Source organism: Miniopterus schreibersii, assembly GCF_964146895.1.
Source record: "Miniopterus schreibersii genome assembly, chromosome: 10".
NCBI lineage: Eukaryota > Metazoa > Chordata > Mammalia > Chiroptera > Miniopteridae > Miniopterus > Miniopterus schreibersii.
The window spans coordinates 45,511,487-45,526,825 of record NC_138110.1 but is presented as its reverse complement, the minus strand read 5'-3'; the positions used below and the strand labels follow the sequence as shown (position 1 = coordinate 45,526,825).

The following is a 15,339-nucleotide window of genomic DNA, read 5'->3' as shown; positions in this document are numbered from 1 at the left end:
GGGATTTCCTACACCATGTGTTGTAACAAGGGTGCCTGTGCTACTGCTGCCATCCCTCTGCCTCCTTGGGCTCTGAGGCACCTGGTACCAACCATCTAGGATGACTTTGGATAGGTTATTTAATCTCTTCTGACCCAAGGCTCCCCAGCTGTAACATGGTTCCATAACTGTACCTGGATCATTCTGTCGTGGGGAGGATCTGCTGCCACTTGGGAAAGCATCCTACACAGTTCCTGGCACAGAATTGGTGTTTGATAAGGGTTTTCCCCATCGTCTACTGGTCATCATTTAACATAGCCTGGAACTGTTTAAACTCATGTTGTGAGTCCATAGCCCAGCTTTTTCCTCCTGCAGAGGTCAGGCAGAGCCATTGAGTACCCTGTGGTGACTTCCCTTCCCAGGAACTGTTTAGCTTTGTGTCCTGTTTAAATACACTCTGATCCTATAACCCTTTAAAAGTGTTCTCTCAGCAAGTTTCAGGTTTGAACGAACTTGGAGAGGACAGATATTAACCTCAGTTAACAGGTGAAAGAGAGAAAGAGGAGAGGTGGCTCCCAGTCAGAAAGTTACAGCCCTGGTGTTTGGCCCAGTGCCCTTTGTAACTGCCTTCCCACCAGGGGAGAATTCACTGCCCAGGCAGACTCTGTGGCTCGTGTTTCCTCAGCACCAGGGGAGGCTCCCAGGATGGGCCTAGGTTTCTGCCAAAAGTTCTGTTTCAAAAATTTCAACTCTACTTGTTCCAGGCCAACAGTTTCCATGTACAATCTCTCTGCCAGTGACTGGGGGTGACCTGACGTGGTTCCACCACTTGGGCGCTGGGACACTAGGAATACACCACGACTGCTCACTGGTCTTTATTTATTGAGTTGAGAATTCACACAAGGTAACATACAGTAAATCATTTCCTGGGCTTAATAAAAATGATTGTCACTCACTGTGCTTCACAAAAATTTCTTTTAATGAATAAATAATTTGATGAAATCAAAAATATTTACAATATAAACAAATGGAAAAGCTTTCGATCTGTGAATCTGATCGCTGAGCTTTGCATTTTTGAACTGAATTCCGCCCAAGCTTTCCCCTTGGAAACAATACAAATCTGATAGAAACAACAACTCATACAACATATCTTTGTTCATTATATGTTTATCTGTTAGTCTTGGAAAGCTACATAAGCTTATATTATGCAACATGTTAAAATACAAATATTAACTAAAATAATATATTATCATAATGCCAGGTAGCATTCTCCACAGAACAAAAATGTACACTCAGCTGTAACAATAACAAAGGTTCACGGGCCACAAAATAATACCCCAAAGGTACAAATTCCTTCATAAGAATATAGTTGTGCTCTTCAATTTACCAGTTGTCTACGCTGCTCTAACAGGCCGATGCCCAGGAGTACAGTATTGGACGACTGTATGCTGTGTGTGTGTTTCTGTCAGGCAGCAGCATTACTGGGAGTTGGGCAGTGCAAGCAGTTTTATACATACTTCCTTGGGCTCTTAAAAAGAGCCAATTATGCAAAGCAAAATAAGCATATTGAGAAGTCCTGATCTCATCTTCACAAATGCCACGAGACGTCTCGGCTTTGTGGGATGGAAGGGTTGGTTTGCAGAGCTGCGATGTCGTCAGCCAGAATTCAAGTATTCCAGGGCCACCTCGTAGCAGAATTTGTACTGATCCTGGAAAACGTAATCAGAAATAAATTAGAAAGTCATGGTTCTGAATCACAAATTGTTTGTAGATGTTCCCATAAGGCCTGATAAAAGGTATTTTGATATCTATGCTCATTAGAATTCCTGGAAAGTTCTAGACAACTGAAACACATATATATATGTCTGAACACATATATGTTTACCTGTATATCAACATGCTGAGCACGAAGCATGGGGAAATCATGAGGTATAAGGAGAGATAATGAGTGCTGGAGGAAATGCCTTCATGACTTGCTCATATAAGGCCCTCAGTAAATGAGTGTAGCTTCACTCCTGGTCCAGCTTTACCTTTGACTTTTGGTCAGCAGGATTTCCTCCATTTTATGAGCATTTTTAAAGCATCTCTTAAGTACTGAGCACCTGGACCTGGGCTCTGACTTTGAGAAGTCCATGTCCAATGAGGAGGATGAGACAAATGGCCCAAGACAACCGATAAGACTGAGCTGAGCAGGGCCCATGAATGGTCCTCCAATGTGCATGTGGGGGAAGAGAGAGTGGAACTTCTTAGGGAAGATCTGGAAACAGGTAGTAGGTGATAGGAGGGAGGGAACAAATATATAGAGCTGGGATAGGTGGTAATGTGCCTTGGTTTGCCCAGACAGAGCTGGTTTATGCCTATTGTCCTGGCATAAGCATTCTCTTTTACTCTCAAAAGTATCTCGGTTTGAGTTAAGTATATGGTCATTCTAACTGGCATTAAAACAGGCATTCCAGGTAGAGGGAACAGGATAAAGGGACAGGGAGGAAATGTTTGATATCCTCTGGAAACCACATACCAGCTCTTAATCAGGCAGTGACTTCTGTTTTTTGGTGTTTTTTTTTTTTAGCACAACTTTCTCAGATCATGGACCTTGGCCTGAGCAAGCTCTGTGTGAGGTCCTGGTCCAGCCACCTGGGGTCTCAGGTGGCAGGGGAGTGTTTGTGCACTGTGCTGATGGATGCTTACCTGGGTATGGCCTCTGCACCAGCAAAGGGACACAGGGGTTGAGGATGCAGTGGCCCAGTGTCTGGAGCACAGGGGCTCAGCAACTGTAAGGCTCTCTTCTCAGCTCAGTAAGAGGCAAACTTTCATGAGTTGTGAGAGTCAGTAGCACTATCTCATCGCCCAACACAATGGTCACAACCAAGGAAATAGGTCTTTTATTTTTGGGTTTGCCAAATTAATTAAAAACAAATTTCTAATTTTTTTGGGGGGGGGGGATATGTGCCTCCCGATTAGTCACTGCAATTTCCTTTTCTTCACCTATTATTTGTTCTCTAAATGCTCCACCAGTCCAACTTATTTATTTGGTGACAAGGGCCAAAGCTTATCTGTCTCGCTATAGCACACCAGTCGTTGGCACAGAACCTGACATATGGTTGGGGGAGTCAAATGTTGGTCATATATGTAAATGATGACAAAGGGTTTAGCAGCATTTTTCAGCCCAACAAACATGAAAGGCTAGAGACTGGGGATTTCAAGGTATAGCCTTAGTCCTCAGGGAGCTGACATCTAGAGGTGAAGACAGAAGGTACACAGATCATTTCCATACACTGAAGGTGCCACAAGATCAAGCACCAATAGCAGTAACACCTACCAGGGTGGCTAAAATAAAAAGAGACAACAACAAGCACTGGGGAGGATGGGGAGAAACTGGAGCACAGCCACTCTGGAAGACAGCCTGGCAGTTCCTCAAAAGGTCAAACATAGCATTACTCATAGCCCAGCAATTTCATTCCTAGGTATATACCCAAGAGAAATGAAAATAATGTCTACACAAATACTTTGTGATTCACATTCCAGTATTTTTTATTTCAGGATTTGATACTTTTATTTTCAGAATATTTAAAAGAAGTTACTTGAATTTCAAAATTCTGATGTCAGATCACTCCGCTAACCTATTGGCTATAAAGTGCTCCCTTTTTAATTTTTTTGTGAATCAGAGAGACAACTTTTATTTTTCATGGAAATTTAAGAGCTCCAATTCCTTATTGGATAAACATGATTTTGTACAAACCTAATTGTGCAACTAATTTCAGTGTCTACTATGAACCCATCCTTTTAACATATGAAAATGTTAAAATTTCATTTAGTTGAAAATGTGGCTGCTGGCCTCCGGCCACATCACCGGGAGGAAAAGACTTCAGGCTTCATTGCCAAGAGGCTGCTGTGCTGGTCACTGAGGTTGCCGTTGCAGGCATGACTATAATTTTCAAATGAATTCTCTCTCTCATTTTACCCATCCTAAGCAAGCTGACAGTCCCTATAGATTCTGTGATGACTGGTTTCTGAATCAGAAAAATAAGAGGAATGAGGACAATGATCATAAATTGTGTCCCTCCCCCAAGTGCCTCAGGAAATGCCTGAAATCTTCCTACCTTGGAAACTGATTACATTTGATCACCAGGCACAGGCCTGTCTTCTAAGGTTTCCTCTCAACTCACTTGCTTTTGAACTGTATAATTAAAGCCCATGAGCTATTCCTGTGCTTCAGGGAAAAAAATGTTTATGCCTTGGTCCCAAGCTCTCCCGACTTGGGGGGCATTAGCTGGCTTTGGGCATGAAGAAGTGATGTGAGCAGGGGCTCATCCCTGTGTAGGATGGTGACCAGGGTGACCTGCTATTCCTCTCTGAGACCCTGACCCCACTTCAGATCACACCTCCTGTTCCCACAAAGAGGGAGAAAGTGAAATCTGAAAAGGCACCTAAGGGTGAGGTTATATTTCAAAAGTCCTCACTAGCTCAGGGAGGGCTCTGGGAGCCTCCTTGAAGGGCCCCAGCTGTGCCTTTGTCACACAGGCTGCCCGTGTCTGAGGAACTGGAGCCCTACAGGCGGCCTAGTGCTTCAAACACCCCACGCCGCCTGCCTGAGAAGAGTCAAAGGGAAGAGCCTGCTGGCTCATCTGCCTGCAGCAAAGATTCCCTCTCTAGTGCACCTGCTTTTTGAAACTCAGATGAGTTTCATAGTTTCAGCTGGATCCTGTGCTGACAGATCCTTCAGTGTGGAAAAGTCCTGACAGATGCCTCTGTCAGGAGGGTAAAGTGGTCCCCACATTGGGTTCATTGTTCTCGGCCAGCCACAGTACCAAGGAGACCCCTCGATAAGACAGCTGGTTGCCTCTGACAATGAACGAATGGGTCATTACTCTCATCTATATTTTAAAAAATGCTTGGAGAACTTTCTTCCCTCAAAGCCCCATGTAGTCTGTGCCTATTTCCTAGGCGTGTAACCACAGCCTTTCCCAGGTTCCAGATGGCAGCCAGGGGCAGCTTAGGATGGACGTGGGTCTGGGTACAGAGAAGAAATGCCATCACTCAGCAAATATTTACCGGTTACCCCCTTAGAGCCAGAAGCCCAGCTGGTGCTAAGGGGGTTGGCCAGCCCCTGTCTCAAGGAGACCAGGGTCTTGGGCAGAGAGAGGGCATAGGGCATTAGCACAGATTACCCTAAATGCTTCTTAAGATGCAGGAAAACTGACCACAGGAGGAGTTAAGAAGAGTGCATGGCAGGGGCTGCTCCTCTAGGGCTGTGAGCCTCTGGGGCGAAGTGTCAGTGGCAGGGCCAGGCCTAAGAGAGGTGGAAAGCCACCTCAGATTGCCAGCCACAGCTGGTGGGGCACAGCTCAGGGGCCTGAGTGCACATCTCTGATTTCCCACCTGAGTCCTACACCCTCCATTCCAACACATACACCTATACCTACACCCACATACACACACACCTGAATATATACCTATACATACCACATAGCTATACCCACATCCACACATCCACACCTATACACCCCCACACACATGCCTATACACACCCCACACCTACACCCACATATGCACCCCCTGCATATATACCTATACACACCACACAGCTATATCTATACCTCCACCCCCCCCACACACCTATACACACCCTACACCTACACTCACATATATACCTACCCATATATACACTCACACAGCCACACCTACACACCCAAACACACCTGTACCTACACACACAGCCACACACCTCTATCCCCACAAAAGCATACCTCCCCAAACCCACACCCACACATCCACATCCCCACACCTCCATACACCCACACCCTGCCTTTCAAATAGTCTGCAAGTTTCATGCAAGTTCACAGGTAGAAGGGCAGTTTATACACATAGTAGATTCACTGTGTATGGGGGGAGAACGGTAGCCCCACAGCACGTGCCATTTTGCAGGGAGTACCTTGTACAGCACATTATATGTATTACCCTGAAGAGGAAAGTGGGCTGAATCTGGGTGGCCAGCTCTGCATTACTAGTGGGGAGATACTGGCAGAGACATGGTCCAAACAGGAGCGCAGGAGCTGGGGAGGTGGGGAGGTGGGGAGGTGGGCTTGGGCAAGCAGCCTGCTTGGCAGGAAAGGGCGGCCTATTGACCCTGCTGAACCCTGTTTCTCACCTGCAGCACTTTACAATCACCAGGCCCCAGGTCACCTGGGTCAGAGTCTCTGCTGTTGGCTGAGGGGCTGAAATTTTTTAAATCTCCCGTTAAAAAAACAGCCAATGAGACAGAAACAGAAACATCCTAGAAACAGAGACTAGGATGGTGGTTGTCAGAGGCTGAGGGGAGGGGGAAATAGGGTGATGTTGGTCAAGGGTATACATTTTCAATGATAAGAAGTTTGACAATATAATGTACAGCATAGTGACCATAGTAAGTGATACAGTATTATATACTTCAAAGTTGCTGAGACTAGGTAGATGCTAAGTATTCTCACCACACACACACACACACACACACATACATACATACATACATACGTATTAACTATGTTAACTATGTGTTAAATACCTTGATCTTGGTAAGTTTGGCCAAAGTTCCCACCACATCCCAGGGGATAATATGTATCTCTAGGCAAGATCTGTCCCTGAAGGCTGTTTCTCTGTTAAAACAGAGCCCTAGACACTTCAAAAAGCCAAGTGAGGAGGGCAAAGGTGAGAGGGAAGCTGTTTGTTGAAGTAGCCGGTTTCCCCACAACTATCACAGCTTCAAAGGAGTTCAGAATCTCAGGCTGTGGGTCCTGGCCTGCCCCCTGGGACCTAGTCCTTTGATGAAGACTGGAGGCTGGTTGAAGAGATAACTTAGAAGCTGGGCTGAAAAGGGGGGTAGGGAAAAAATATCCTGCCCCTGCTGGATAAAAAACACCTAGCTTTGTGTTATAAATTATTTTGCTTTCTAGCAATCAATTGGCTTTTCTCCAGAGCCCCCACAACTAAAAATTTGAAGAAATAAATCTTTTAGGGCTTTCTAGACCTCTCTTCAAAGTGCCATGCTTCAAAAAAGATGGATGGATCTTCAAACTCAGAAGCAATTTAGAAAAATCAGAGCCTCAAAGGGAGATAGAGATGGAGCCCTCTCTGAACATTCATCCCACTCTGGCAGGGAGGGGCAGTGGTTTTGAATGGAGAGGACCACTGTGGGATTCAGCCTCTACATGTGATACATGAGCAGGTCTAGCGGGGTGCAGGCCAGGGCTCTCCCTACCCCAGCCCACCTGGCTCCCCATTGACAGCACAGAAATGCCCTCCAAAGCTTTCTGGCACACACGGTACCTTCTATGAAGATGCAGCTAAGAAGACTCAGCACTCCGTACTTTCAGCTGCTGACACAACATCTAGTGCTTAGGAGAAACTCAGGTCTCAGGTGACCTTTGTTGCCCAATAGAATTGTACCAGATTTTATCATCATAACCTGAATTAATCCCCTTAGCCAATACACATACACGTATGAGTACCAAACTAAACAGAAATTGTACTTAAAGGCAAAAACAAACAAATGACAAGAGCCCTTATTTAATTCAGGAAACTTCAAGCCCACTGTAAAGAGCACTGTGACATTTTTTCTTCGGTCACTAGATATTACCTTGCTAATATTCACTGTGACAAATTTATCAGCTATTTTTTTCTCAGGAAATTGCAAAACTTTCCTACATTTCTCAGTCCCGGAAACTTATCCTAAAATTGGTGCTAACCCTCCGAGTGCTGGGCATCCAAAAATCCTGTTTACTCTAGTTGAATTACACATAATGACAGAAACCTCTAAGTAGTGAGCTGGGATCAGAAGCTCCCTTCTGGTCCAGACACCCAGGTCTCCATTCCATGAAGAGTCACCTTGTTCCATAGTCAGCATCAACGATTTGGGAAAAGCCACATTGTTTCTGCCCATAAAAATGTGTGAGCGATGAAAGCTGCAGCCAGAGCCATCAGAGGAAAAGCCTGGAAGGGGTCTGTCCTAATGAACTGCTTAATTTAGGCTGCACCGAGAGGGAAGTGACTTTTTTTTTTTAAGCAAGGTCAGCTTTGCTCAGGTACCAACCAAAGTTTGGAAGCTACACATCTGTCTGTGAACCGGGAAGGTTAATTACCAAATGAAGACACAGAATATTCTAACTTATGCACTTCTTTTCATCTTCTGCCAGGCCTTCTTGTCTGTCTTAAACTCAGGCCACCCCTGACTACCCGACTGCCCTTTTCTCAACTGCGTCCAGCCCAGGAGATTGAGAATTCTGTGCTGATAGAACTCTTTAAAATTCACGGTGGGTCCTGCCTCTGGGAGGGTTCTAGTGACCACGGACGCACTCCTCAGCCTTTCAGCCCATCCACTTGAGATCTGTGACAATGTGAAAGGCACTTGGAGTGGTGCCTGGCACACAGTAAGCCCCACATTAAGTACTAGCTGCTAGCCGCCACCTCCTCCTCATCTAACGCTTGTATGTAACTACTTTAGAAGGGTTGCTGGCTGCGAGGTGCCTTGTGGGCACCTACACTACCAAGAACCACCTTTCTCACCTTTGCAGTTTCCAAAACATTTTCAAATCACATCATTACATGGGATCCCTTCTATAAGCCAATACCATCTCTACTTGACACAACTCAGACCCAAGAGAGTGAAGTGCCTTGCCCAAGGAGACTTAAATTGACAAGTTAGTACTCTATTGTTTCTCTTCAGAGCATATAATCTTTTGCCTTTTAAATTGACAAGTTAACTTGTCTGAGGTCACAACCTGAATTAGTAGCAGGCTTCCCCCAGGGCAGGAATGAGAGGGGAGCAGTTGGGGGGGGGGGCACAGTTCTTTTCCCACAGAAGCCAATGTGATAACCTCTGATGGCTGTGTGGGTCTACACCTGGCCAAACAGGTGCTCCTGTTCCAGATTCCCTAGCCAGCATCATGCTTCTTGAAACAGAATAGCTCTCAAACATGATACACATGTCTGGGGAAAGCAGATGCTTCTGGGGAGTGACTTGGTCGTGTCCCAGGAGTGAATGTCATGGGTCACTATCATTACCGAGCCCCTGGTACTGTGTAATAATGACGGGGCCATGGCTCCTTCCTCAACTTTATCTTAAATCTCAACTCTCTCTTTAGTTTATGACATTTTAAATTTTAACCCCACTGCTGCAGTGCTGTGGCCCCGGAACACTGGCTTTCCCAGCTTGTGGGCAATGGCCATCTCTTCTTCCCTCTCCCCAGGCCATTCTCCCCACCTTGGGATTAGTCCTCCCATTTCCTTCAGATCCTTCCTCCACGGACAGATAAGTACAAAACCCTAATCTAAAAAGCTTCCTCCTTTAAACGATTTGACTATTCTTGAGTCACAGTGGTTGGCATTTCAACAGCTCCACACACACACAAAAGGGATTTCACGAAACACTCTAAGAAAATAATTGCACAGAGTCCTTTGTTTCTCGACTCCTCTAATCCTTTCCTCAGCTACGGCCACCATAATTAAGTGCAATACTCTGATGTCAAACTAAATTCACAGCTTTGATAAATATTAGGTGATTATGCTATTTATAAGATATGTAATTTGAAAATCTGGCATTTCATGCGCTATGATTATTTCTTTTCCTGAAGACTAAGTGCTTAGCCACGCGGAAGGCACTGCCAGGAACGGAAATTAATAAGGATGTTCGCTTGTGAGTTTCAACTGTTCTCACATTTCACATGCGCTGGGAGGAAGTCGCTTTGTGACAAAGCAAAGCGAGGGAGCGGGAGAAACACCCCTGCAAGCGAAGCGATTACGGTTTGTTTGTGAAAACGAGCTGCTTCCTGCGCCTCGGTCCCCGCCAGCGGGACAGCGCCCCCTCGGGCGGGAGGACCTACCAGCAGGTCGACCATGTTGGGCTTGTTGTTGCGCAGCGTCTTCACCGCGTGGAACACGTCCACCGCCCGCTGGTGCCGCAGCATCTCGCACACGATGCTGATGGCGCAGAAGGTCCCGCTGCGGCCGCCCCCGTTCCTGTCGGGAGAGGGGTCACACGGTTGGGCCACGTTTGCCCTTAACTTGCACACGACCTGTGGGCTCGCACCACTTAAACCCAGACGAGTGCTGCTGGGAGGCCTCCGCGCCGGGGACCCTAGTGAAAGCGGGAGGCGCTCCTGAGCCTCGGCGCCGCGCCCACGGCCCACCTGCCTGGAGGCGATGAACTGCCCGGCCCGGCCTGATCTCCCAGCTTCACCCCAGCCCTGGATTATAGGGTTTAATACAGCACCTTATCACTTTTATAGCGAGGGCCCACCTCTGAAAATTTTCAATGAACAAACACAGCTTTGATAAATAATAGGATCTGCCAGGAAAATTGGTGCCGGGTGCGGGTTCTGCTCAAAGATGGACTTGGCCTTAAAAATATCCATTAGTATTTCATTATTTATCTCTAAAACATAAGGGTTCTTTTTAAATAAAGCTTTTAATTTTGAACGAAGTTTAGACATACAGAAAGAATCTTTACAAAAATAGCACAGGGTTCCCTTGCATAGCAGCCTTCCTCTGATGGGGACATCTTACACAGCCACAGCACATCGTCAAACCAGGAAATTAACGCTGCGGCAAAATTATTCCTATACTGCAGACCTTAGTCAGATGTCACCAGCCTTTTCATGAATGTCCTTTCTGGTCCAGGATCCATTACAGGATCCCACCTTACATTTAGTTGTCATGTCTCCTTAGTCTCCTCCAAACTGACTGCTCCTCAGTCTCTGTCTTACTTGAAGAGCACTGGTCAGTTATTTTTTGGAATACAACACAGAATGTAGATGTGGGAAGTAGCCATGATCCCCATCCATAATTTGAGAAATCATTACAAAATACAAATTGTAGACTGCCCCTTCATTTGGGTTTATCTGATATTTTCTCATGACTGGAAATAGGGTTATACATTTTGGCAAGAAAACCACAGAAGGGCTGTTGCATCCTACAAGGGATTCATGTTGAGCTGTCTTATTGCTGGTGATGGTAACCCTGATCACTTATTGAGAGAGTAGGTGTCTGGCAGATTTTTTCCATGTGTAGACGTTACCTTTCTCTTTGTAGCTAATAAACATCTTGGGAAGGATACTTTGGGATTATGCAAATATCTTGTTTCTCCTCAAAGTTTCACCCACTGATTTTAGCATACATTGGCGGATCCTGCAACAATGATCACTGTGGTGTTTGCCTAACTGATTTCCTACCTCCCTCTCTCCTTCAACATTCTATTCTGAGAGAGCTGTCTCTTTTCCCCCACTTAACATTGTTATTTGCTTATTTATTTTTATTATTTATGTCAGTTTAGATTTATACATACTAATTCTATTTTATGAGCTAAAATCCAGGGATACATATATTCATTTTGCTGCTGAAATTGTTCTAGCTTAGGCCATGGGGAGCTCCATCAGGCTGGTTCCTGTGTTCTTTTGACAGCCTCCATCCTTCTTTGAGCATGTCCTTACTTTCTGAAACCACAAGACATTCCAGACTCATTCTTTATCATCCCTACACCAGCTCTAGAATCAACCAACCTAGGGATCTTTTAAAAAATAAACCCAATATCATTATCACAGTTAAAATAAATAAACATTACTGTTTTAATATAATCAAATTTCTAGACACTATTCAAATTTCCCAGGTTGTTTCTGACATTTTCTTATGGTTATTTCATATACACATCCAACCACAGTCCACGCATAGCATTTGGTTGAAATGTCTTGCGAGTTTATTTTAATCTATAGGTCCCTCTTCCCTCTCTTTTTTTCCTTGGCAATTTATTTCTTGAGGGAATGGGGCCATTTTTCCTGTAGAGAGCTCCATAATCTGAGTTCTCATTCATTGTGCCTCTGAATAATTTAACATGTTGCTCTCTAATCCTTTATTTCCTGTAAATTGGGAGTTAGCTCCAGAGTTTCATAACAATTTTTTCTTTGAACAAGGATACTTTATAAGTATACTGTCATTAGGAAGCAAGCACAGATATCAAATTGTTTCTTCTTTGGTGATTTTAAGATTAATCATTGTGTTCAAATGCCAGCTTGATCAGTCCATAATTAAGTTCCAAATCAGTTTTTTAAATAAAGTATAACATACCTACAGTTAAGTCCATGAATGCTAAGTATATATCTCAGTTAATTTTTACAAATGCATATGCCATGTAACCACCACTCAAATAAAAATACAGACCATGATCAGCTCCCTCACCGACACTTGGTATTATCGTTTTTATTTGTCTTCTAAATTTCAGCGATTCTGGTGAGTATGCATCGGCATCGGATCCTAATTGTAATGTGTATTTTCCTGAAAACTAATGGTACTGAGGACCAGTTCTATGCTTGCTAGCTACTTGGACATTCTGTTTTTTTAAAAAATGAAGTTCTTGTCAAGTGCTATGCCCAAACAACTGTGTTGTCTTTCCTTTTCCTATTGACTTGCAGTAGTTCTTCGGTATTCTGGCGGCGAGTCCTTTGTCAGATGCATGCATCGCAAAACCCTTCACCAGCTCTGTCTCTCGCTTTTTCACTCTCATTGGTGTCCTAGGTGAACCGAAGTACTTAACTTTACTGAAATCCAATTTATCAACGTTTCCTTCATGGCTAGTGTTCTTTGTCCTGTGCAACACGTCTTTGGTTACATCATGGTCATAAAGATTTTCTCCTAGAAACTTCATTGGTTTCCTTTCACATTTTGGCCTACAGTGCATCTGGAAATGATTTCTGTATGTAGTGCAAGGAGGGACACCAGGTATATAGGCAGCCTTTTCCTGCTGCTCAGCAGTAGGTGTGTTGCTTTGAGATCTTTGTTGTAAATCAGGTGACCCTGAGGTGTGGCTCTGTTCCTGGATTCTCTCTTCTGCTCCATTAGTCTATATTTTGTCTTTGCACTAACACCACACTGCTTTTCCTCCCTTAGCTTTTCACCTAATGCTTTCAGCAGCTGTTGGCAACCACTGTCTACACCCATCATTTTCATCAAGGATTGCAAAATGGTGGTATCTTACATTTCTTCTAGTTTTATAAGATGGAAGGTATGTATATAAAAAAAAATCCCCTCTTTGTTTATTGTGAGTATATCTGGCTTAAGGAACTATTCAATTCACAGCACCTGGAAGTCTGTCTCGGGTGGGGATGCTCTGCCCACAGCCATTAGGTGGTGCTACATTCTGCTGAATAGATGTCCTTACCTTAGAAGAATGGCAGGGAACAGTTGTGGTTCAAAGCATTCTTTGCTGGCCTATATTGGAAGATACCAATTTAACCTAATTTTGTTTCTCACAGCTAAAAAATCTTAGATTTAGATTTAAAAACCTAAACAACAATAAACCTTCTCATCAGACCTGGGTCTCATGGCCACCCCACTGTCAAGAGAGCAAGAGGCAGTCCCATAGGAACTACAGGACTTTATAATGGGGGAGGATGTCCCCCCCCCCCAAATCAAGGCTTTCCTAACAGAGAAAGGGGAAGAAACAACAGATTCCCACCACCATCCACTACAGTTAAATAGCAGTCCCCTGTTTTAGATATCACATGGAAAGGTGATATAATTGTTTAGATCTATGGCCACAGCTGTGTCCTAGAAGATTACAGTCAGTGGTTGTCTATGAGGTCAGTGATGCAAGGGATCCTTGTATCTTCCCCTCAGGCTTGTCCTGGTGCCTCAACTTCCCCTACTGTGACTTAGTCCTTTGGGTTACAGCACTGGCCTGTGTAAGGAAGCCACTTATCAAATTGGGTACCATGCTCCTAGTTCTAGAGCTGGCAGACTCCAGATGCAGAAATGGGTATTGCAAACTACTTTTAAGTTTTTTTTTAAAAAAACTTAACAGATATAACACAAACTCTAATTAAAATGTCAGTTTTCCTTGCCAGGATTGTATCAGCTCACACTGGTGACCTGATCTTATTCTGATCAGAGGTTATATTTGGAATGAAAAGGAATAAAAATAGGGATGTGAGTTGTTAATCATTCTTTTGGCATATTCTTGGTAGAGATGTTTTTAATGAACTGGGTCCATGAAAAGGAAGGGGAGAGTAGTGAGGGGGGAGGGGTTTATAAACAGCTTTTTAGGAGACAAAGGATTAGGACCTCCCGGTTAGAGTTCAGTGTGAGGAGATTCATAAGATTCTTTCCAAGGAATGACATACCATGTTATGACTTGCTGAGAGGCAGGGCAGAGTTCTAGGCTTCCAAGAGGTCTCCTACGGCCCTGACTGGGGGTTGGCATTGCATGAGATACAGGTACCTACTGAGTATAAAGTAACCCAGGCCCCTAGCCAAGCTTGTCATTTTAACTAGGGTAGTGGGCTCAGAGTAAAACTTTATTTTCCCTTCAATTTGGGAGAGATCTCATTGTATACTTCTAATGACACTCCACGGAAAAGAGACATAAGCTTAATACTTTTAAATTTCCACAAATTTTCTAAACATCTTCCCTAATTGCCTTGACTTTCTAATTGCCTGCTCCATTAAGCCAATTCCAGCTGGCTGATTAGCTACATATCATCACCAATGAGAAACTGCAGGTGAAAGTGTTTTGAAAAACATGGAAGTCTCTTTTCAGTGGCTCTTCATCTTGGCCAAACATTGAAATTATCTAGGAGTTTAAAAAAATACCAACGTGTGGGCCTCATCCCCCAGTGATTTTGATTTAATTGGGCTTGGGTGTGGCCAGGACATGGATTTTTTTCTTTAAACTTCCCAAATGACTCTCAATGAGCAGCTAAGGTTGGGAGTCACTGCTCTGTAGCAGAGGTTCTCCCATTTGAGCACCTGGTAAAACTGGTGGCCTGGAGACCATACTTTGGAGACAATGGCTCTAACCAAATCTTCCCAATATATACATCCCCAACCCCAAAACAAAACCACCAAAAATTCTCTTAAAAGCCGCTAAGGAAAAAGAGACAGTTCCTTTGAAGCCTCTGACATGATTTCCAATAGAATCACCTAACTACCTTTGCTGGGTGGGAGGGAGCCCTGATTTGTAGTATTTGCTAATTTCTGTGATGTAGATGCTTTCACTATGGATAGTTTCTCAAGTTTCCAACAGTTCAGAAAGTTTAACCAGCTCAGAAAATCCCCTAAAATGTTAACAACTGGCTCTTAAGAACTGCTAGGAACCCAATGAACCCACACAGGTGTTGTTTTTGGGGGGAGGGTGTTCCTAATCACAAGGTCAGGGCTTGTTTTTATAGGAGTCACAGTCCATCCAAATGCAAAATGAAAATATGCATAACTTGTTTTCTGCAAAGCAAACCAAACCCTCATCAAGTAGACCATCTCCTCTCACCCACACCTACTTATTTCTTCTCCATTTATAGTGAAACAAGAGATAATGAACGAGGAGGTGACTGAGGGCCCGCTGGT

The 15,339-nt window shown here is 44.2% G+C and overlaps 1 protein-coding gene across 3 annotated transcripts in view; it reads right to left on the bottom strand.

Annotated features, from left to right (window-relative positions):
* Positions 1–831: 831 nt before the first annotated feature.
* The window catches only part of PTPRM (protein tyrosine phosphatase receptor type M), a 617,272-nt gene continuing 602,764 nt past the window's right edge, over positions 832–15,339 (bottom strand). For 2 of the 3 annotated variants that reach the window (XM_081149146.1, XM_081149148.1), the window contains 2 exons: positions 9,834–9,969; positions 832–1,688 (listed from right to left, as the gene is read on the bottom strand). In XM_081149146.1, coding sequence (XP_081005272.1) covers positions 1,635–1,688; positions 9,834–9,969 — 190 coding nt within the window. In that variant the 3' untranslated portion in view covers positions 832–1,634. The remainder of the gene's footprint in view (positions 1,689–9,833; positions 9,970–15,339) is intronic. The other variant, XM_081149147.1, reaches the window with a different exon arrangement.